The 19,353-nt window shown below is 55.7% G+C and overlaps 7 protein-coding genes across 7 annotated transcripts; 6 read left to right on the top strand and 1 right to left on the bottom strand.

Annotated features, from left to right (window-relative positions):
• The first annotated feature begins 1,733 nt into the window (after nucleotides 1-1,733).
• On the top strand, nucleotides 1,734-2,963 carry LY79DRAFT_565514 (uncharacterized protein). Its single transcript, XM_060558738.1, has one exon. The coding sequence runs from the start codon at nucleotides 2,165-2,167 to the stop codon at nucleotides 2,648-2,650; it is 486 nt and encodes a 161-aa protein (XP_060410200.1). The 5' UTR covers nucleotides 1,734-2,164; the 3' UTR covers nucleotides 2,651-2,963.
• Nucleotides 2,964-4,139: 1,176 nt separating this feature from the next.
• On the top strand, nucleotides 4,140-5,425 carry LY79DRAFT_363068 (uncharacterized protein). Its single transcript, XM_060552754.1, has 2 exons — nucleotides 4,140-4,596; nucleotides 5,013-5,425. The coding sequence occupies exons 1-2, from the start codon at nucleotides 4,294-4,296 to the stop codon at nucleotides 5,184-5,186; spliced, it is 477 nt and encodes a 158-aa protein (XP_060410199.1). The 5' UTR covers nucleotides 4,140-4,293; the 3' UTR covers nucleotides 5,187-5,425.
• Nucleotides 5,426-6,464: 1,039 nt separating this feature from the next.
• Nucleotides 6,465-8,167, top strand: LY79DRAFT_662067 (uncharacterized protein; the record flags this gene model as incomplete). Its single annotated transcript, XM_060562804.1, has 5 exons — nucleotides 6,465-6,517; nucleotides 6,563-6,756; nucleotides 7,440-7,676; nucleotides 7,698-7,776; nucleotides 7,930-8,167. 5 exons carry the CDS (start codon nucleotides 6,465-6,467, stop codon nucleotides 8,165-8,167), a joined length of 801 nt encoding a protein of 266 aa, XP_060410198.1.
• Nucleotides 8,168-10,475: 2,308 nt separating this feature from the next.
• On the top strand, nucleotides 10,476-13,341 carry LY79DRAFT_523381 (chitin synthase; the record flags this gene model as incomplete). Its single annotated transcript, XM_060555528.1, has 3 exons — nucleotides 10,476-10,550; nucleotides 10,619-13,147; nucleotides 13,204-13,341. The coding sequence occupies 3 exons, from the start codon at nucleotides 10,476-10,478 to the stop codon at nucleotides 13,339-13,341; spliced, it is 2,742 nt and encodes a 913-aa protein (XP_060410197.1).
• Nucleotides 13,342-14,237: 896 nt separating this feature from the next.
• On the top strand, nucleotides 14,238-14,987 carry LY79DRAFT_523443 (ubiquitin-conjugating enzyme; the record flags this gene model as incomplete). Its single annotated transcript, XM_060555539.1, has 4 exons — nucleotides 14,238-14,258; nucleotides 14,311-14,398; nucleotides 14,462-14,751; nucleotides 14,835-14,987. 4 exons carry the CDS (start codon nucleotides 14,238-14,240, stop codon nucleotides 14,985-14,987), a joined length of 552 nt encoding a protein of 183 aa, XP_060410196.1.
• Nucleotides 14,988-15,879: 892 nt separating this feature from the next.
• On the top strand, nucleotides 15,880-18,166 carry LY79DRAFT_565495 (ketol-acid reductoisomerase). Its single transcript, XM_060558737.1, has 5 exons — nucleotides 15,880-16,428; nucleotides 16,517-16,548; nucleotides 16,618-16,896; nucleotides 16,959-17,626; nucleotides 17,699-18,166. Exons 1-5 carry the CDS (start codon nucleotides 16,218-16,220, stop codon nucleotides 17,724-17,726), a joined length of 1,218 nt encoding a protein of 405 aa, XP_060410195.1. The 5' UTR covers nucleotides 15,880-16,217; the 3' UTR covers nucleotides 17,727-18,166.
• LY79DRAFT_362734 (uncharacterized protein) lies at nucleotides 18,086-18,994 on the bottom strand. The gene has a single exon (XM_060552753.1). It carries the CDS (start codon nucleotides 18,788-18,790, stop codon nucleotides 18,329-18,331), a length of 462 nt encoding a protein of 153 aa, XP_060410194.1. The 5' UTR covers nucleotides 18,791-18,994; the 3' UTR covers nucleotides 18,086-18,328.
• Nucleotides 18,995-19,353: the final 359 nt, after the last annotated feature.

Genomic DNA, 19,353 nt, shown 5'->3' with positions numbered 1-19,353 from the left:
AGAGCCGGCTGCGAGAATTAACAGTCGAGATGGTGAAAAGCACCGCCGCCCCGTGTCAGGCCCTCCCCCCCCCCCCCCCCCCTCTGCCAAACATCCTCACGGTCACGTTTCCTGACGTTTCCTGATGAGCCCACACGCGCGAACCTCTCTCGTTCCTTTGGCCCTTAGTCTTGACCCGCACGTCATGTTTGCAACATACCTTCATCCACCCATCCTCCCTTCTTAACTAACCCCTTATAACCATCGACGCGTCACGAATCCAGTCAAGCCAAACTGTCAGGGCTCTGTGACAGCGACGGGTCCTAAGCTGAAATCCCGTGTTGTGAGGCACTGGACCCGAAACGCAGACACGAACAAACGTGCGCCTGGGCCGGGTGTGTTGAATGTGAACGCCGAGGTGGGACCCCACGATTGAACGGTTGCTGCGCTGTGCCGCCGCGCCGAGGGGGGGAGCTCTAGACCGAAGGATCTGCACTCACCACTCGAGGGATCTTCATTCCTGCACCTAAACTCTAGGACGATCCTTGAGAGTGGGAGAGTGGAGGGCCGGAAGACCTCCCTCCTTTACTCCCAGCCCCCAGTCCTCCTCGCCAAAACTGGCCGAGGAGGAAACAGCCAGTCCGCCGGCCAAGACACACGACAAAGTAAAAACGAAAAACCTCGTCGAGCCAGATGTTGGTCGGTAGCAAACCCTCCGATGTTGGGCGATCACCTTCCCAAATCCTCCCAGATCCGCGCCGGTCGCTCTCCCGCCGCAAAAGAAGAGACGGGGAGGGATGCTCCGGCTTGGAGTGTGTGGCCGACTGACTGACTGACTGACTGCCCTCATCCAGTACGGAGTACAGTATGGGCTACTCCTCGCTGCACCGGCAACGCCGACTTGCACCACCGCACACAGCACCGCACGCTCCCTTCTTCAGGCAGAGCAGCCTCTCCCCCCTCCCCCCCGGTATCCGGTGGACGAACCGCCACGCCGCGTGGTGGAGGTGTCAGACGCATGTTTGGGTATGTATGTGTGTCTACAGGAAGTTTGTACGTGTCCGCGAATCCGGGTCTCAAGGTGGCCAGCCGCTAGCCTCTTCGCGGTGCGCTTGCGCGCGTGGCCCCCGGCTAGCAGCAGGAACACGGGTTGTTGGTCTGGGACCTCTCGGGTGCGTCACTAGGGCTAGCTTACTGGGCGTCCTGTCGTCTTCGGCCCTTGGCTCACATCCCACGGCTGCTAGCTAGCATGAGCTGTCTCAGATAGGCTTGCTTCAAGAAGCGGTCCTGAAATCTCTAATCCCCGTCGCCCGCTGGCCAGACCAGAAGAAGGAGTTATTCGCGAACGATGCGGGTTTCATTCACCACGCCATGTAAACAAGGCCAATCGTATCAAACAGCAAGCAGGGACCTGCAGAAGAAGAGAACATCGCAGCAGTCGCGGGTTCTCTCGCTGCCGAGGAAACATGGGTTTCCGTCCCAATCCCGTGACAAATGGACATTCGTTGGCCGGAAATAGAAACAGAAATAGGAAAAGGAAAAGCAACGAAGGAAAGAAAACCGTTTGGTCAGTCCATCGATGGCAGCGTCAGCCCTAGAGAGAGAAGGAATATCGGGCATCCCCCGACCAATCAACGAACCACCATACCCCTGCCGACATGGCAAAGAAGATACCAGCAATCTCGACATCTTCTGGACCCTCATTTCCCTCGCCCGCCCAAAGCTCTTCTTTCTGTCGTTGAAGAAAAAAAAAAAAAAACTAAATCTGTCCCGCCTCTTTCCGTGTCCGTTCGTCCTGGCTGAAAACGACTTGACTCACGTCGTCGTAGTCATCGTCGTGGGCCCTCCTCGCTATGGCCTTTCTTTTTGCTTCTGAACGATGTTCCGCCCTACGTCTACGAATTACTCCAGCGTGTCTAAATTCGCACCCTTGTCGCAGAACGTCCAATGGCGAAGAAAGAGCCCTCCTCGCCCCCCCCGGCCCGAAAAGGCGTACCTGCAAGTTGCCGCTCGACGGTGCTCGCTCGCGGCTTCCCGCGGCGGCTTGTTTGAGAAATGGCAGTAGGTACCGGCTATTATGTAACCCAGGCCCAGAACAGCAAAATTACTGTAATTCTAGATCGACGTCGCTCTTTTGTGTCTTTTTTATTTAGTCCCCCCCCCTTTCTTTTTTGAACCTTCCACGATGGTTAACATCCAATGCTGGTACCCGCTCCGGGAAGCTAGCAGATTTCTTCTCCGTAGGCCGGCGCCGCCCACCCCCCCTCCCCTTCCTTCCCAAGCTACCGCTATGCACTCGTCCCCGATAGAGTTTTTTTGCTTTCGTCTCCAATGGTGGCTGTTGTTCCCCCTTCGAGGCGGCCACCTACACACACGCACGTGGCAAGGCTCGGTCGACGACCGGGAGCAGACAGGAGACTCCCCGGGCCGATTTGCGGCCTTATTTTCACCCTTGTTCTTTGAACGGGAAAGTTTAGGGGACATATTAATTGATCACGTGAGGCCGGGCGCGGCTCCCATGATTTGCTCTTCCGGCGGCCGGAGAAGAAGGGGTCCCTTAGGTAGGAGAGAGCAGCAACGGCACTTCTGTATTTGGCCAGGAAAGGCAGCAAGCAGGAAACGAGACCCCCTCGCCGGACGACGTTGCATGGATTGGCTACTTCTACAGTGACACACACGCTGACGACACCTTCCTCATCTGATGCTGCTATTGACCGGGGGCATGTTGCTATGGCCTTGTCTTGAAGCCGCCCCCACGCCCTGGGTCGAGAGGAAGAAAAGGAAATGGTCTTGGTAAGACACGTGACGGGGCTCGAGATGCCACGGCTGTGTCTTTTCCAGTTGCCCGACGGATGGCCCTTGAGGAATGTGATGATGTTTTGGGGAGAGACAGCTCTGGGGTAGGGGGTTTCGAAAGGGACGGAGGTGGTCAGATATTGTCTTTGGACGGTTCGACGTACAAGCGGCTCCTCCGAGTGTCAAGTTTTTTTTTTTTTTTTTTTTTTTTTTTTTTTTTTTACAGAGATACTCCCGAGAATAAAGGGGTGTTCCGCCGCCCGGAGCAAACGCTGGTGTTAGCTCATTGACGACTGATGTTTCGGGCATGTGCCGCTCCTCGTCTCTCCTGCCTTTTCTTCTCGTAAGGGGCGGGGGGTTGGTTTAGAAGGAGGAAGTGGGAGAGGGGGGGTGACGTCCGAATGTACACGACGCCGACAGAGGTAGCGGGCATGCGCTCCTTATGCTACTCAGAAACGATGCCAGGCAGTTTGTCGAGGATGAGGTGTCCAACGAATAAGTTTCGGCGGGAGGAGCAGCTCTTCCGGGTATTGCTCGCCGGCGCTCGTCGACAGGAGCATTCCGTTGTCGGCTGCGGTGGGACGCCGCTCATATGTTTTCTCCTTGTTTCTGATGTTTTTTGGGGAGGACTTAGTGACTTATCATTGGGGAGGAAGAGCCTCAACTCTCGTTGGGATCGGATGTAACCCTGACGACGCGGAGTTCCTCTATCCCTGGCAGAATCGTATATGCTGTAGTGTTTACCAGTTCAACATCAGTTCAATTACAGCATTTGGCATGTTGAGGCTGCCAAGTTAGCCAGTCCATGCGAATGGAGAGATTGATCTGTCGACTTATGCCTTGAACCAAAGAGCATGTAGACCTAGCCAGGGAGTTTATTGGAACATGTTAATACTGCAAGAGGCGACGGCCGGACTCGCACATTGCAATCCACGTCGTTTTTCATATCCGTCGAACAGCGAGCCACGCCAACGTGACGTCCGCCATCACACTTGTGTCACATGGCGACTCTGGGCGGGGGGCTTTACCTTGTCCAGTCTACTATTATTCTCGTCTTGCCGAGACATTTTGGGGGAGGAAACAACACAGAGCGACGTGGACGTGAGAATGCCGTTCACCTTGTTCTGCTCATTACATCTCCCAAAGGGGAGGATGGTTACGGCCCTCGTCACTTCTAAGCGCCTCCTTCGAGGTCATAGAAATCTTTAAGCCCCGCGCCTTTCGGGAAAGCAAGCTGCAAACCAGCATCAGTCATCTCCTACGGGGAATATTCGTCGAACCGTCGAGATCAACCGTCCCGGCTTGATATCTTGCCACTATATCTGTTTCATGTTACAAAAGCACCGATCTAAAGGCAACTTGCATGGCAGAAATACACACAGAGGGAAGGAGAGAGAAACAACTCTTCCAAACGCCCATCCGTCTCATCTTCCAAGGTCCCCATTGCTCTGGCTCTTACTTACAAGCACTTATCTACATTAAGGTACAGCTGCAAGGCGGTCTCTCTTTCAATCTCGCATGCACACAATAATAGACAGGCACTTATACACATGCGTATGCTCCAGTCTCGCAGAGGTTGGTCTTTGTCTGCTTTGGCTATTGTTAGTGAAAACTTCCCCTTTTCACCGGGAAGGGTACACCTTGAACCTCCCAACCCCCAACCCCCCCTTCGTTTTTTATATCTTTCTCTCCACTCTTCTACAGGAAGGCAACTCATGGACCCAAAGACACCGAGACTTCCCTCATTCAAGATCTAGCCCCCAATCACCGCATCGGCGCCGCCACGAAGACCATGACGAAGCTCTGGATAGCGCGGGGCGGGCGGGAGCCCTCTGACCGACCGCTCGGCCGTCCACGACGCCGAGGAGGAGGAGGAGGAGGAGGAGGAGGAGGTGGACACCCAGCTCGCTCGCAACCCACGGTCACCGGAGTCTAGCATATCAGCAGACCGGCATCCAGCAGCTCGAAGTGTCCCCGGACCGGATGTGCATGAAGATCTCGTCTCCCAGGCAGTCCTCATCAACCTCGGCCTCCCGGGAACCCCTTGCAGAGCTTCAACGCTACTACCCGGCTCGACATGACCGACGTCGATGGCACCCTCCTACCGTCCGGCAGATGACAACGGTTTGGATCCGTCGACACTACAGACCGGCCTTTGGGCGGCAAAGACGCGGCTGGACCTGTACCCCCTCCCCCCCCTTCCCGCCTCGCTTAACCTACATCTTCGTCGGGGCCAGGCCGTTCTCACGACTTCGCCAAGCCTTCTCTACTCTAAGGAACAGGCGCGGTGGTTATCTCTCCCCGTGAGCTGGCACGATCCCGGCCTTCAGAGAGCCGCATCGAATCATCCATCCCCATCCCCATTCACCAGTCAACTCGGCCAAGGGAAGAGCTGCCAACAGACTCCATGAAGCCACCGGCAATACGTCAAGCCCGTTGCTGTCGGGACGGTATCACCAAAGCGGCCGTCCGGCGAAACCCCCAAACCAATGAAGGGCGTCACCGTCTGAGCTGAACTACTACCGGAAAGCCCGTCTCCAGCTTCAGAACAGGATCCGTCAGATGCCCAGGCCACGTATCACACCACATTCGCCCAACGCGCAGAGAGAGAGAGAGAGAGAGAGATAGAGGGAGAGAGAAGAACAAATAGGCTTTTCTGGCCCTCTCGCCCCCGTCCAAACCCACCCTGCCCCCCTTTTTCCACGTCGATACTCCGCCAAACAGATCAAACGCCCGACGCCGCGGCAATGGATCGCTATTCTCCGGAGCTGTGTTCTCCGGAGCTGCGCACGCGCCCGAGTTCCCGTCGCTCGCGGATAGCACGAATCTCGCCTCCTCGCGGGATATCGGCCGGTTTCCCTGTTTGATAGTCAGAGGAAGCAACATAGTTCACGTCGAGAATCGAGGGGAAGGGAGGGATGTCTGGCTGCTGCCGCCGTCGACTCCGACCATTCCCGGTTTGGGCTGATATTCACCATCCGATTGTTTGAGGTTTGAGACCGAAAAAAGAACAAAAATATACCAGACGAAAACGAGGAAACAGTTGGGGGAGGGGGGGGGGAGATTTAAAAGACCAGACGAAATATAAAGTTGCCTTTTGACGGCCCTGTCTGTCACAGCCCCCGAAGGGGGCCCCCGTACCGGGTGTAAACTATAAATGACGAACCGCCGCTCCCCCCCCTCCATCACGTAATTTGAGTTCTCAGGGTTTCTAGGGGACATGGGCGTGGCCACGTCGGGGGAGCCATGGACGATGGCCCAAAGCCAAATAGACGAGTTGCGTCAGCAAAATTCATTTATCTGCTTTGCAGCCCACTGTTTTCATAAAACCCCCGCCCGTTGCTAACAAAATCGCCGTCGACAGCTAGAGGCAGCCACGATGTTGGTCTACCGACAGAGCAGCCCGCAAGCCCAGATATGACACTCGAGGAAACTCGGTTCCGTGACCCTTTCGGCATTTCGGCGGTCCGACGAGGGGAGACGGAAAGCAAAGGCGAAAGGAAGGCGCCCGTGTTCTGGCCTCCACGCATTAGGCAGACCTCCCGAAGGGGGGGGCCTCCGTCCGATCTCTGGACCTGCTACCCTCACCAGTTCTGATACAACACGTGATTTCCATCTGCCACCGAGACAGACCCGTCACCTGAGGCTCGGCTTCTGTCCTTCTCAGTTCGCTTCCGCTCAGATACTCCATGGAAGCTTCGTTGGAATGCATTTCCGAATTGCCTTCCGCATACTGGGCATGGTAACGCACCTAGTTCAGAGCAGCACGGGACTGAGGTGCATGTAGTGGGAAGCGACATGCTTCTACCGACGAGTGCCGTCGTGGTGAATACCCCCAGCCACAACACCGCGACGGCATCGCCGATAACTTGCTCGGCCAAGGAAGGGCTGCAGCACACGGAGCCGAGAGCCGGGGCTTGAACCGGAATGCGCCGCAGGCGCAAGACACTGGCGGTTGTTTTTGCCGGTCCGAATATTTGTGTGCGTGTGTGTGGGTGTCATTATGAAGAACCGTGGGAGACGAACGCGGTCGAGGCCTCCTTTCTGATGGCCCTTAGGGCTGAAAGCCTTCATCTCATGTCCGCAGTCGGGAAAGTAACCGACCGAACTGGACCCGGGCCGTGGATGTCAGACCCTTAAAGGAAATCCGCGTGTAGAGGTAGGTATGGCCCGGCTACCACACCTCAGGGCATGTCTGCAAAGCAAGCGTCGAGGTGGCAGATGGTGCAACGCGAGCCACCATGCAAGGTGGCACGCTCTTGGGCCACAAGTGTGCATATAGTTTGCGCAAGCTTTCAGGAACCGCGTTGAGGCTGATGATAGCTGAGTCTGCGTTGGCAAGCGTAGAGCATTGATATCTGGGAGCGGCTGGGAAGTGGCGGGTTCCCTTTGTCGGATAGGTAGCGGCGTGCTAGCCGCCCAGAAGGAGTTGGATGGTTTGATGGTGCATCCATCCATTCCGCCCACCGCCAATTGTGCCGGTTTCCCACCAAAGACACCCGTAGTGTTCCGCGATGCGATGCAGGGCGTGGGTGGGGCGGGTGCATCGCCTCAGCCCCCCAGTCGATCAGCCCCAACCCAATCTTACTATTTTTGGGCCTTGTGTTCTCCTGACAGATCCCCGTATCCGAGGGGGTAGGAAACGACCATCAAACGGAATGCAGGTAGAAGAAGTACTGGTTGGGAGTTACGTACGCATGAAACCTTGGGTGGAATTCCGACCTTCTATCGACTGTTGCCCGGAGGACGCAGCGAAACCGAAGCATCAGAACATAGCATAACGACGGACGAATTCGGAATCTTGGGCCGTGATGGTGGTGGAAACGAGACAAGCAGATGGGCAGAAAACGGTGACTCCCTCCTCGAGATCTGCAGTTCCAGAACGGAGATGCGAAGCAGGGGTACATGGCTTGTCAAAATAGTGATGCGTGAATCCGTAGTGCCGGCTGGAGGCGAGGCGAAGAAAAAAGGCGGTCCGTTGGCAGAGCAGAGTACCGGTAGGTACGGCACTCAGCTGCAAAGGGGCGGAGGACTCCAGGAGGGATCCCGTTTCAGAATGTTCGTGGAAGCCGCAGGATCCCAGCCAACGAGTGGAGCGTTAGCATGTACACGCGTCTCACATAAACTGTATGCGGATGGTGGTACGGTACGTAGTACATGGTACAATACAGGCGGTGGTGGTCCCGCTAACAAGACAAAGCCGCCAATGCCCGTTGGTCGACTGTCGCCGCCTTATTCAGGGTTTGCAGCTGTCTCTGCTTCTGGCGTCTCGTGGCTGGCCCTTTGCTGTCCGGCTCTGGGTCTCCTTCCAATTTGGCTCCTTTTCTTCTTTGGCGCGTCGACGGTTCCTCAGGGACGGACCCCTCGACGGAAGAGTACCTACCTAGGTTAAAAGTCAGCCTGCTGAGTTCCGTCTCCCGTTAGCCCTCGGCTGGGTGCTGACATGGTACTGCATGTACCTACACGCAACATATGGATACCCTGCGCATGCTGTGCGCATCTCTCTTTCCATGCTCTTCCCAGAGCGTGCCTGCCGGCCCATCTGCAATGCGTTGAGTCTGAAAACAAAAGATGGGATGGATGGAGGGGGAGGGCCCGGAGGGGGATGGCGAGGGCGAGGGACAGCCAGACCGGGGCCTGGGCAACAGTCTGACGAGCACAAGCCACACTGTTGCTGTTCTTTCCCGCTGCGCAATTCGTTCAGCTTCCTGGTGGGAGCTAAGGATGATGGCTGATATGGTTGTGGCACAACAGCCGCCGGCAAGGGTTTGGTGTCGTTTTGGCCTTGCTTTCTCCTTTTTCTTGCCGGCGGCGAGAGTGGCTGTGGTCGTACAAAAACAAGTCGATTACCCGTACTTCAAAGAAAGCAGCAGCATTGTTGGCAGGCAGTATCCGCACGGAGCAGTCCAGGGTGCAAGGCCAAGGGGTAGACAGGATGCAAGGCCAAGAGAGCAATAACCAGGGTTTCGGCTAGCCAGCTTGATGCCCTGAAAGGGGGGGGGGGGAGCGTGACGTAGTTGGTACGAGTCCCGGTTTTTATCTTTCTCGAATGCGACCCTTTTTCGTGTCCGACTGGTTGGTTACTGGACCAGCTCGCGATGAGCCTTTACGCGGTGGCTGTCTTGCTTTTCTGCTGCATTGCTAATGGTTGGCTAGCAACAAACAGAAAAGACGGCCGAGGGACAGGGTTGGCGACGGTTCACGGCAAAGGCTGGTACCTGTACAAAGGGGGTGTGCCCCCTCAGGAGACAAGACCACTTGCTGGCTTGGGGACGAGACGGGATCAGTGAGCCAGCCATCCTAGTCCTAGGTATTCAGTCACAGCCAGTCTAATAATCCAAAATGATGTCTGGCATATGCCTTAAGAAGGGACGGAGTGCGATGCACAGACTCGAGGTAGGGCAATAAAAACCCCGATGAGAAGAACGTGAAAGGGGGGAGAAAAGCATGGAGGTACCCTCGATGCAAACCGCACACAGCAAAAACGGGTGGGCTAGACTCGACCGGAAACCCTGGCCGTACTGTACTGTAAAGTTACGAGCGACAGACAAACGGAGGATGGTTGTATTGTGATTTGTTCATCGTGCAGCGACGCGATGCCTGGGCTAAGCAGCGCTAAGCCACAGATTTCCCCAGTCCGTTGACGTGAGGTAAGAGCTAACGAGGCCGGGTTTTGGAAAAAAAAAAAAAAAAAAAACCAGTGAAAAAACCCAGGTACCTTGCTCCATACTCTGCAGCCAAGCAAAGGACATGTACCTTGGCTTTTTCGTGACCTCACACAAGAGTACCTAGATACCTCTCTCCGTACCGAGTTATTCGAGCTGCAGGCGGGAGACGGAACGGCAGAACAACCTACACATCCACACACTGCACCACGCGCCCATACGCTGGTCTCGTCCCCGAGTATCCAAACCGGGGAAGGCGATGCACCAGTGACTACTCCTTGTTCTCGTATTTTTCCCCTTTCACCTTCTCACACTCTCCCAATCTCGCTCTCTCGCCCACTGCTATTGTTGTTTCTGTCTTCTCTACAGCAACTACTGCTTCTTGCTCGGTAAGTAAACTACCTACCTCGCTCACGGCACAGTCGAATTTGTTTCCCTGCCCACCTATTTACGCACTTTACCTACCTACCTACCTACCTATCTAGTGAGTGTGTTTACCGGATCTACGGATGCCCTCAGTCCAGCTGGCATGACTCCAGGGCTATTCCAGTCCTTCCTCAGCCATCCCCCACTGCCTCTGTTCCCACTCCCACTCCCACTCCCACTCCCACTCCCACACTAGGCCAGGTGCCAGCTTCCACCACGTAAAGCTGCCAGCCCGCAAGACCCTTTTTTAACCATTTGCTGCCCCGTTCTGCATCGCCGCGCTCTCCCCTTCTCCTCCCCAGCCTTCCGTCCGTTACATCTCTGTTTTTCCCTCCCCCCCTTCCATCTTTCACTTTCACTACTCATTACCGGGGTCGTGGCTTTCCAGGCCTGCACATCTCCAACCTACGAGCGCCTTTGTTCGCGCCAAACCCCATCTCTTGCAGTCCTAACCCACTCAACCTAGGTCTCCTTCCCGAGTCCCTTCTGACCGTTAATATAATCAGCGTCGCCTCCCCTAATCCCGGTTTTCGCGAAGCAGGCAAACCCGCTCACCGTCCCTCGTATTCCTATTAGCATTAGCTACTCCCGAGCTTGCCTCCAGCAATCATGGCTTACCGCGGGGGGCATGAGAACGATTATGATGGCCACAATATGCAGGACCTCCCTGCTGGGACTGGCAGAGTAAGCTTGAAAAAAGCCTTCCCCAACAACCCAAAAGCTCTTCAGTCGTTGACTTGCTCGCCTTTTAGTACCACCTGCCGCCCCAGGACGAGGGAGTCGACGATGCTGGCCAGTCTTTGCTGAGAGACCCTCACGCACCTGGCCCGTACGAGAGCCATCTCGGACCCGCTGAGGTCCCTGGCCGCCCTGTTTCCACATACAGTCTCACAGAATCATACGCACCTGGTGCCGGTGCCCGGACACCAGTTCCCGGCGAGACGGCCTTCGCCTCCGGGTTTAGCCAGGAGCTCGACTCAGATGCCAACGGTGGCTTTGGATACGGCCGACCCGCTTCCACCGTCGATGCCGACGAGAGCTGGACCCGCAGACAGCAACCCGGCCACCAAGGTGGCGGCGGTCTGAAGCGATATGCCACCCGCAAGATCAAGCTTACTCAGGGCTCCGTCCTGAGCATCGATTACCCCGTTCCTAGTGCCATCAAGAACGCCGTCCAGCCCAAGTACCGCGACGTCGAAGGCGGCAGCGAGGAGTTTATGAAGATGCGCTACACGGCCGCCACCTGCGACCCCAACGACTTCACCCTCAAGAACGGTTACGACCTGCGCCCCAGAATGTATAACAGACACACTGAGCTGCTCATCGCCATCACCTACTACAACGAAGACAAGGTGCTGCTGTCCAGAACCCTTCACGGTGTCATGCAAAACATCCGCGACATCGTCAACCTCAAGAAGTCCACTTTTTGGAACAAGGGTGGCCCCGCCTGGCAAAAGATTGTCGTCTGTCTCGTTTTCGACGGTATCGAAAAGACCGACAAGAACGTCTTGGACGTCCTGGCCACTGTCGGTATCTACCAGGACGGTGTGGTGAAGAAGGACGTCGACGGCAAGGAGACTGTCGCCCACATCTTCGAGTACACCTCCCAACTGTCAGTCACGCCCAACCAGCAGCTCATTCGTCCCGTCGACGACGGCCCCTCGACCCTCCCCCCCGTGCAGTTCATTTTCTGCTTGAAGCAGAAGAACAGCAAGAAGATCAACTCCCACAGATGGCTGTTCAATGCCTTCGGTCGCATCCTGAACCCGGAGGTCTGCATTCTCATCGATGCCGGTACCAAGCCCAGCCCTCGATCGCTGCTCGCGCTCTGGGAGGGTTTCTACAACGACAAGGACCTCGGTGGTGCCTGCGGTGAGATCCATGCAATGCTCGGCAAGGGCGGAAGGAAGCTTTTCAACCCCCTCGTCGCCGTTCAGAACTTTGAGTACAAGATCTCCAACATCTTGGACAAGCCCCTCGAGAGTTCGTTCGGTTACGTCTCCGTGTTGCCCGGTGCTTTCTCTGCCTACCGCTTCCGCGCCATTATGGGCCGTCCGCTCGAGCAGTACTTCCACGGCGACCACACTCTGTCCAAGATTCTCGGTAAGAAGGGCATCGACGGAATGAACATTTTCAAAAAGAACATGTTCTTGGCCGAGGATCGTATTCTTTGCTTCGAGCTGGTCGCCAAGGCTGGCCAGAAGTGGCACCTGTCCTATATCAAGGCCGCCAAGGGTGAGACCGACGTTCCCGAGGGTGCGGCAGAGTTCATCAGCCAGCGTCGTCGTTGGCTCAACGGTTCTTTCGCCGCCTCGCTCTACTCGCTCATGCACTTTGGTCGCATGTACAAGTCTGGCCACAACCTCGTCCGCATGATCTTCTTCCACATCCAGCTCGTCTACAACATCCTCCAGGTTCTCTTTACATGGTTCAGTTTGGGTTCTTACTACCTGACCACGACCGTTATCATGGACCTCGTCGGTAACGCGGTCGTTTCCCAGGATCCTAACCTGGCTCGTCACGGCTGGCCTTTTGGCGACAATGCGACGCCCATTTTCAACGCTCTGCTCAAGTACCTCTACCTGGCCTTTGTCATCCTGCAGTTCATCTTGGCCTTGGGTAACAGACCCAAGGGCTCCAAGTACACCTACATCGCCTCTTTCGTCGTCTTCGGTCTCATCCAGTCCTACATCCTGATTCTCTCGATGTACTTGGTCGTTCAAGCTTTCCAGACGCCCCTTAGCCAGCAGATCAACCTCGACTCCGGCGAAGACTTTGTCCGTAGTTTCTTCGGCGGCACGAGCGCCGCCGGTGTAATTCTCGTCGCACTGGTTACCATCTACGGTCTGAACTTTATCGCCTCCTTCATGTACCTCGACCCTTGGCACATGTTTACCTCCTTCCCTCACTACCTTGTCCTCATGTCGACCTACATCAACATTCTCATGGTCTACGCCTTCAACAACTGGCACGATGTGTCCTGGGGTACGAAGGGTTCAGACAAGACTGAGTCGCTACCTTCCGCACACGTCAGCAAGGGTGAGAAGGACGAGGCCGTGGTGGAAGAGATCGACAAGCCGCAGGAGGACATTGACAGTCAGTTCGAGTCGACCGTCAAGCGAGCTCTGGAGCCCTTCAAGGTGGTGGAGGAGGTCGAAAAGCCCGACATTGAGGATTCTTACAAGTCTTTCCGTACCGGTCTGGTCGTGTCTTGGCTCTTCTCCAACACCTTCTTGATCATTGTCATCACAAGTGATAACTTCAACTCGTTTGGCATCGGAGTAAGTTGCCCGCCCTCCCAGCGATATTCATGCATTTTGCTGACAACTGTTCACAGGAAACCGCATCCAAGCGTACCGCGTCTTACTTCAGCTTCTTGCTGTACTCCACTGCCATTCTCTCATTGATCCGTTTCTTCGGATTCTTGTGGTTCTTGGGCAGAACCGGTATTATGTGCTGCTTCGCCAGACGGTAAGGGGCTTGGAATTGTTGTATCCAGATGGCAGACCCGCTTTCCAACGTCCTTCAGGAGGTGTTTCAGAGGGAAGACTGTACTCTTGCCAGTTTAGGCCCATTGTAACAATCCGCTGGTGGTCACTTTTGGCGTATGTGTTTGGTAACAAGGACACGGGACTCAGTAGATTCTTGATGAATTGGGTGGAAGATGAGTAAAAAGTAGTTTCGATTAAGCAGCATTCATGGCGTTTCTCACATGAGTACAATACCTTAGGTTTATTTCCGGACAATAACGATTCCAACCAGACTGCTGTCTAGTATTTTCTGTGCAGTCAGTGCTTGCTTTGAGGAACCTGACAAACCATTTCTAAGCGGCGCCTCGAGTCTCCAGGTAGGCAGGCAGTGAGCGACAAACGGCGTGTACGGAGCTTCCTAGAAATAAAAATCCCATTTCCTATGATTTGGAATTGGACCAGCGATACATGAGAGTTACTTTTTGTCACTTTTCCTTCCGAGACTATCTTCGTGGACCCTGTACCCTCAGACGTCCCTGGCCGTCCCAACCTAAGGTCCCAGATCCCCGACTGACGGCAGCCGGTAGATTCTCGGGGAAACCGAAACCCGATCCTATCTTATCGCAACCTGGAAGTGACCGCATTAACTGGTGCCCAGTTGGTCCGCTCCTCCTGCCTTCCGCCGTGGCAAAGATCGCAAGGCTCCGAACGGGGATAACTCTTTTTCTGACTGATTTACTCGAGCGAAAGCGACGCCTCTGAGGAGACCTGCATCATTCTTTCAGGTTGCATAGCCTCTCTTACGTAGTTCAGACCATACGCAGACTCTTCCCACCGAACAACGGCCTCCCCCCACCAAGAGCCTTCCCCTCCTCAGACATCCCTCCAGAGATCGGTCAAGATGTTAAAGATTTGGTCCATGGTACGTGGGCGCCGGACCTGCCTGAGTAATCACAGAGCTGATGTCTCTATAGAAGAAGGAGCAGCAGAAGGCTGAAAACGCCGATGCTGCGGGAGGCAAGAAGAAGAAGGTGACGGCCGCGCAGCTCCGGGTGCAGAAAGGTATGGTGACCTCAGTAAGCCCGGAGAACCGCAGCTCCCATCGCTGACCGTTATGTGCTTCAGATCTTTCGGAGCTGTCTCTTGGCTCGACCATGAAGACCGAATTTCCGGACCCCGATGACATCCTCCACTTCACGCTGACGATCGAGCCCGACGAGGGCATGTACCGGACCGGACGCTTCACGTTCACGTTCGACATCAACCAAAACTTCCCCCACGAGCCGCCAAAAGTCAGGTGCAAGGAGAAGATCTACCATCCCAACATCGACCTCGAGGGCAAGGTGTGCCTAAATATCCTGCGCGAGGACTGGAAGCCCGTGCTCAACTTGAACGCGGTCATTGTCGGACTCCAGGTACGTTTATTTCTCGATTTGCTTTGATGGCTGCCGAGAACCTCTGCGGGCAGGACGCTGGCTAACTGGTCCCTTCCACATAGTTCCTCTTCCTCGAGCCCAACGCCTCCGATCCCCTGAACAAGGAGGCCGCCGAAGACCTCCGACTCAACCGAGAAGGGTTCAAGCGGAACGTTCGGACCGCGATGGGCGGCGGCTCCGTCAAGGGACAGAGCTACGATCGTGTGCTGAAATAAGGTCGCCGGCGGTCTTTCAGTTGTCCGTCATCACTCCCCTTGTGGGTTTTGCGGACGACACGATCTCGTTGGGATCAGACAGGAGACCCGAAAACCACCTTGATACCATGGACGGACAAACAGGCAGGGCAGTTGTGGTGACAAAAGGTGCAGTGGAAATGCGCTTCTCGAAGGTCGGTGGGCATAAAAGCAAGCATCATCGTCCGGCGTTTGGGAGAGGCATGATATCAAATTACGAAGATGACAAGTAGCTGGTGAGACATTGAGCCTAGGCAGAGGGGGGAATACTTGAGAGAGACGTGTGTGTTTGATTCAAGGGTTTGGCGAACAGGAGGAGAGTAGGGACAGCGAGCTACACGTGGCTGTCGAACGAGTTGGACAGAGAGCTTCAAGAGAGGTAGTAGTAGATCCTTAGGGAATGCAAATAGCGTTGCTGTGTTACCCTCGTCAAAGCATCTGTCTAGCAAACATCACAATAAAGCCAATCAACGGGCCGATCCATCAGCCCTTCGAAGCAAGAGAAAGGAGTCCCAGCTTCTCGACGGAGGAGTCATAACAGCGCCGGTGGCCGGTCAGGACCCCTAGAGGAGAGACCGCAGGTGAAGCTCAACGGCCGCAGCCGGCGCCTCAGTTGTCGGTGAGATTCCACCTGCGGCCCAGTTATGTGTGACTCCTTGCTGGAAAGTGGGCTACGATGTCGGTCCGGGTGGGCCCCCTCATCTTGCCCCACAATGTCTGTACGTTGCGCACCCGCCTCGCCAGCAATAGCGCTGATTGCTCTCCACGAGTTTCTTAGGTAAGGTCGCTGTCAAATAGGAACCGGCGCAAGTAGAGGTGACCCCTTGGGCCCAGCTAAGCCCATGCCGTCTCCAAAGTCCCCAGTACCCGCTCTCCTCCATCCTCCCCCTTCCCCCCTCTCCGACTTGGCGCACCTCGGGGAGCACTTGGAAGGCAGCCCCCCTACCGAACCCCGGACGCAGAAGAAGGCTTCCCCACCAATTGGCACAGACCAGGCCGTCAAACGCACGCAGGTTAACCCACCGACGAAAGCAAGCTGGGCCGAAGTCGGGGGCCAGCTTGCCCGTCTCTACGCCAGTAAAAAATTTCCCAATTCCAAACGCCTTTTTTCGTCGTGGAAACTCTATCCTTCATCATCTCTCCCTTCTTTCCTCACACACGGATTCCCTCTCCACTCTCCTCATCCCCCTCCCCAAAGAACACACAGTCAAGATGGCCTCACGCAGCTTCTCCAAGGCGCTTCGCTCGCCAATGGCTCGCCAGTTGGCGGCCAAGCCTGCTACCCAGCAGCGCACCTTCGTTGCTGCCCGCAACCTCGTCCGCGCCTCTGCCCAGGTTAACAAGGCCTTCGCCGCCCCTGCTCAGCAGCAGGCTCGCGGTGTCAAGACCATGGACTTTGCTGGCCACAAGGAGGTTGTCTATGGTAAGAAGACGACGAGCTGACGAGTCGGCCCTACCGGAATGACTCGTGAGAAACACGGAGAGCAATCTGCTAACGTTGACGTCCGCAGAGCGTGCCGATTGGCCCCAGGAGAAGCTCTTGGTGAGTCACAATTACCTCAAAAACCACTTGCGTGGAAAGGGGCCAGTTGGAGCTGACAACCATCTGTAGGAGTACTTCAAGAACGACACTCTCGCCCTCATCGGCTACGGCTCTCAGGGTCACGGCCAGGGCCTGAACCTCCGTGACAACGGCCTGAACGTCATCGTTGGTGTCCGTAAGAACGGTCAGTCCTGGAAGGACGCTCTGCAGGATGGCTGGGTCGAGGGCAAGAACCTCTTCGACGTTGATGAGGCCATCTCCCGCGGTACCATCGTCATGAACCTCCTCTCCGACGCCGCTCAGAGCGAGACCTGGCCCGCCATCAAGCCCCAGCTCGTCAAGGGCAAGGTGAGTGATTCCCTGAGTAACTGACGGGGTCAATTGGCTCAAACTAACTCTTCCTCTCCAAGACACTCTACTTCTCCCACGGCTTCTCCCCCGTCTTCAAGGACGTCACCAAGGTCGACGTCCCCACGGACATTGACGTCATCCTCGTCGCTCCCAAGGGCTCTGGCCGCACCGTCCGCTCCCTCTTCCGCGAGGGCCGTGGCATCAACTCCTCCTTCGCCGTCTACCAGGACGTCACTGGTAAGGCCAAGGAGAAGGCCCAGGCCCTCGGTGTCGCCATCGGCTCCGGCTACCTCTACGAGACGACCTTTGAGAAGGAGGTCTACTCTGACCTCTACGGCGAACGTGGCTGCCTCATGGGCGGTATCCACGGCATGTTCCTCGCCCAGTACGAGGTCCTCCGCGAGCGCGGCCACTCCCCCAGCGAGGCCTTCAACGAGACCGTCGAGGAGGCCACCCAGTCCCTGTACCCCCTGATCGGTGCCAACGGCATGGACTGGATGTACGAGGCCTGCTCCACCACCGCCCGCCGCGGTGCCATCGACTGGACCCCCAAGTTCAAGGACGCCCTGAAGCCCGTCTTCAACAGCCTCTACGACGCTGTCAAGGACGGTTCCGAGACCAAGCGCTCCCTCGAGTACAACGGCCAGAAGGACTACCGCCAGAAGTTCGAGGCCGAGATGGAGGAGATCCGCAACCTGGAGATCTGGAGAGCCGGCAGAGCCGTCCGGTACGTTGACATACCCCGACCCACCCCCACACGCCTTGAGGTCACCATTAGCTAACGTAATTGTTTCCACAGCTCTCTGCGCCCCGAGAACCAGAAGTAAACGGTTCGGTATTGTATTTTTTGGCTTTGGGAGAAGATGATGAAAAACATATACTCGGGATTGGGCCATTTCCTAACCACTGTACCGGGGACGGGGGACTTTTGTACTTTATATGACCGGATTCGAGGGGATCTGGGCTTGGACAAAAGTTTGCATCTTGACTTTTTGGGATCCTTCAATACCAATTTTTTTCGCTTTCCATGATAGCGCGCAATTGTGATGCTGTCCCAAAACCACCCAAAAGATGGGGAAAAATGAAAAAGAGAGGTCGGGCGGCTTATGCAGGGACCACATGGGGCTCTGACTCGCCGACGGCCGTCGAGACTTTCCCGCAGCCTGCGCTAGCGGGCACGACGCAAATTGCATACCCCACGCACCCCGGGGGGTTTCTTTCTTTCTTTCTTTCTTTCTTTTTCAATTTTTTTAATACAGGAATTGAGAGAGCACACGTCAGAGTGGTCGATGTGGTTGCAACAGATATAGAGCACTAGGCGTAGCAATTAGGAGAGTCATGCCCGAAATCTCCGCCAGCCTTGTTTAATAGGGAGGTTTAGTTACGACAATGCACGGTACTGCGTTTCTATTCATCGATTTAGAAACCTTTACTGTGTTGAGTATTGGGCATGATACCTATACTTTGTTTTGCTAACCGAGTTGCTTTCGTTGTGTGCGACCTCGAGAGGGATCGGCCTTGCTAAAGTAGCTCGGTGGGCGATGTGGTTCGTCTGGATGCAGGTCTTTTCCGAGGCAGAGAGTGCTGTGCTGGTCAGTCCACGCTCGGTGATTGAACGTTGAATGCACAGACCACACACATATAACGTTAAGGGCCGATGGTGAATATGCAGCTGGCGTAATGCTACCCTCGATCCGGGAGGCGAGGGGGTTATTATCGTCCGATGCCGGTTCCTGTGGGAACGTGGTTGGAAGCGGTTGAATCGCGACTCGGAGAGTATTGGACCACCATGCCTCGTCGATGGGGCGAGGATGAGGAGAAGGTGGAGGCGAGGAAGCAATTGTGATGGCTGTTTCCATCTGGGACTGCGTGGGAAACTAGCCTTCATCATGCTGTGCGTTGCATTCCGTTGCCTCTCTGGTTGGTTGCCACATTCTCTCCTTTATATGCGTTCAAGAAGATCAAACGCGGCCCGGAGTCAATGCCCTTCTTCCTTGAAGCTCACTGGGAGAGCCTAAACATCAGATGCTGGGGGGCATATTCGGTGGCTGCAAGCAAGAAACAAAGAGCTCGGGTGCAATGGGACATTCCTGGCGCCGGTCGGTCGGATCAGCTTGAAATACAGAAGGATTCCCTCCGCGTCGGCGGGCATGCCTTGGCTCCTACAAATGACTCTGGAAGCGAGCCTCACCGAGCTCTCCTCTCGGTGACGCAGGTGAAGCAGCAGGTGAGCGAGCATGTGTTTGCTGTAGCGACCATCAGGTGGAGCCCCACACCCCCTTTGTCTTGTCGGGCAGGGCAGGCGTGCATGCTTTCGGTAGTGGTTGCTCTGTCAACTGCAAACAAGCGTGGCCCCCTTCCCACCTTCCCACCCACCACCCCCTTCATCTCACAAGCGAGCCCCGAAATGGGTTTGTGGTCGGCATCCCGTCGAAATATCAATTACCTAGTTGA

This window comes from Colletotrichum navitas (genome assembly GCF_030913465.1).
Source record: "Colletotrichum navitas strain CBS 125086 chromosome Unknown LY79scaffold_72, whole genome shotgun sequence".
NCBI lineage: Eukaryota > Fungi > Ascomycota > Sordariomycetes > Glomerellales > Glomerellaceae > Colletotrichum > Colletotrichum navitas.
The sequence above is the reverse complement of the archived record's forward strand: the minus strand, read 5'-3'. Positions and strand labels throughout refer to the sequence as shown.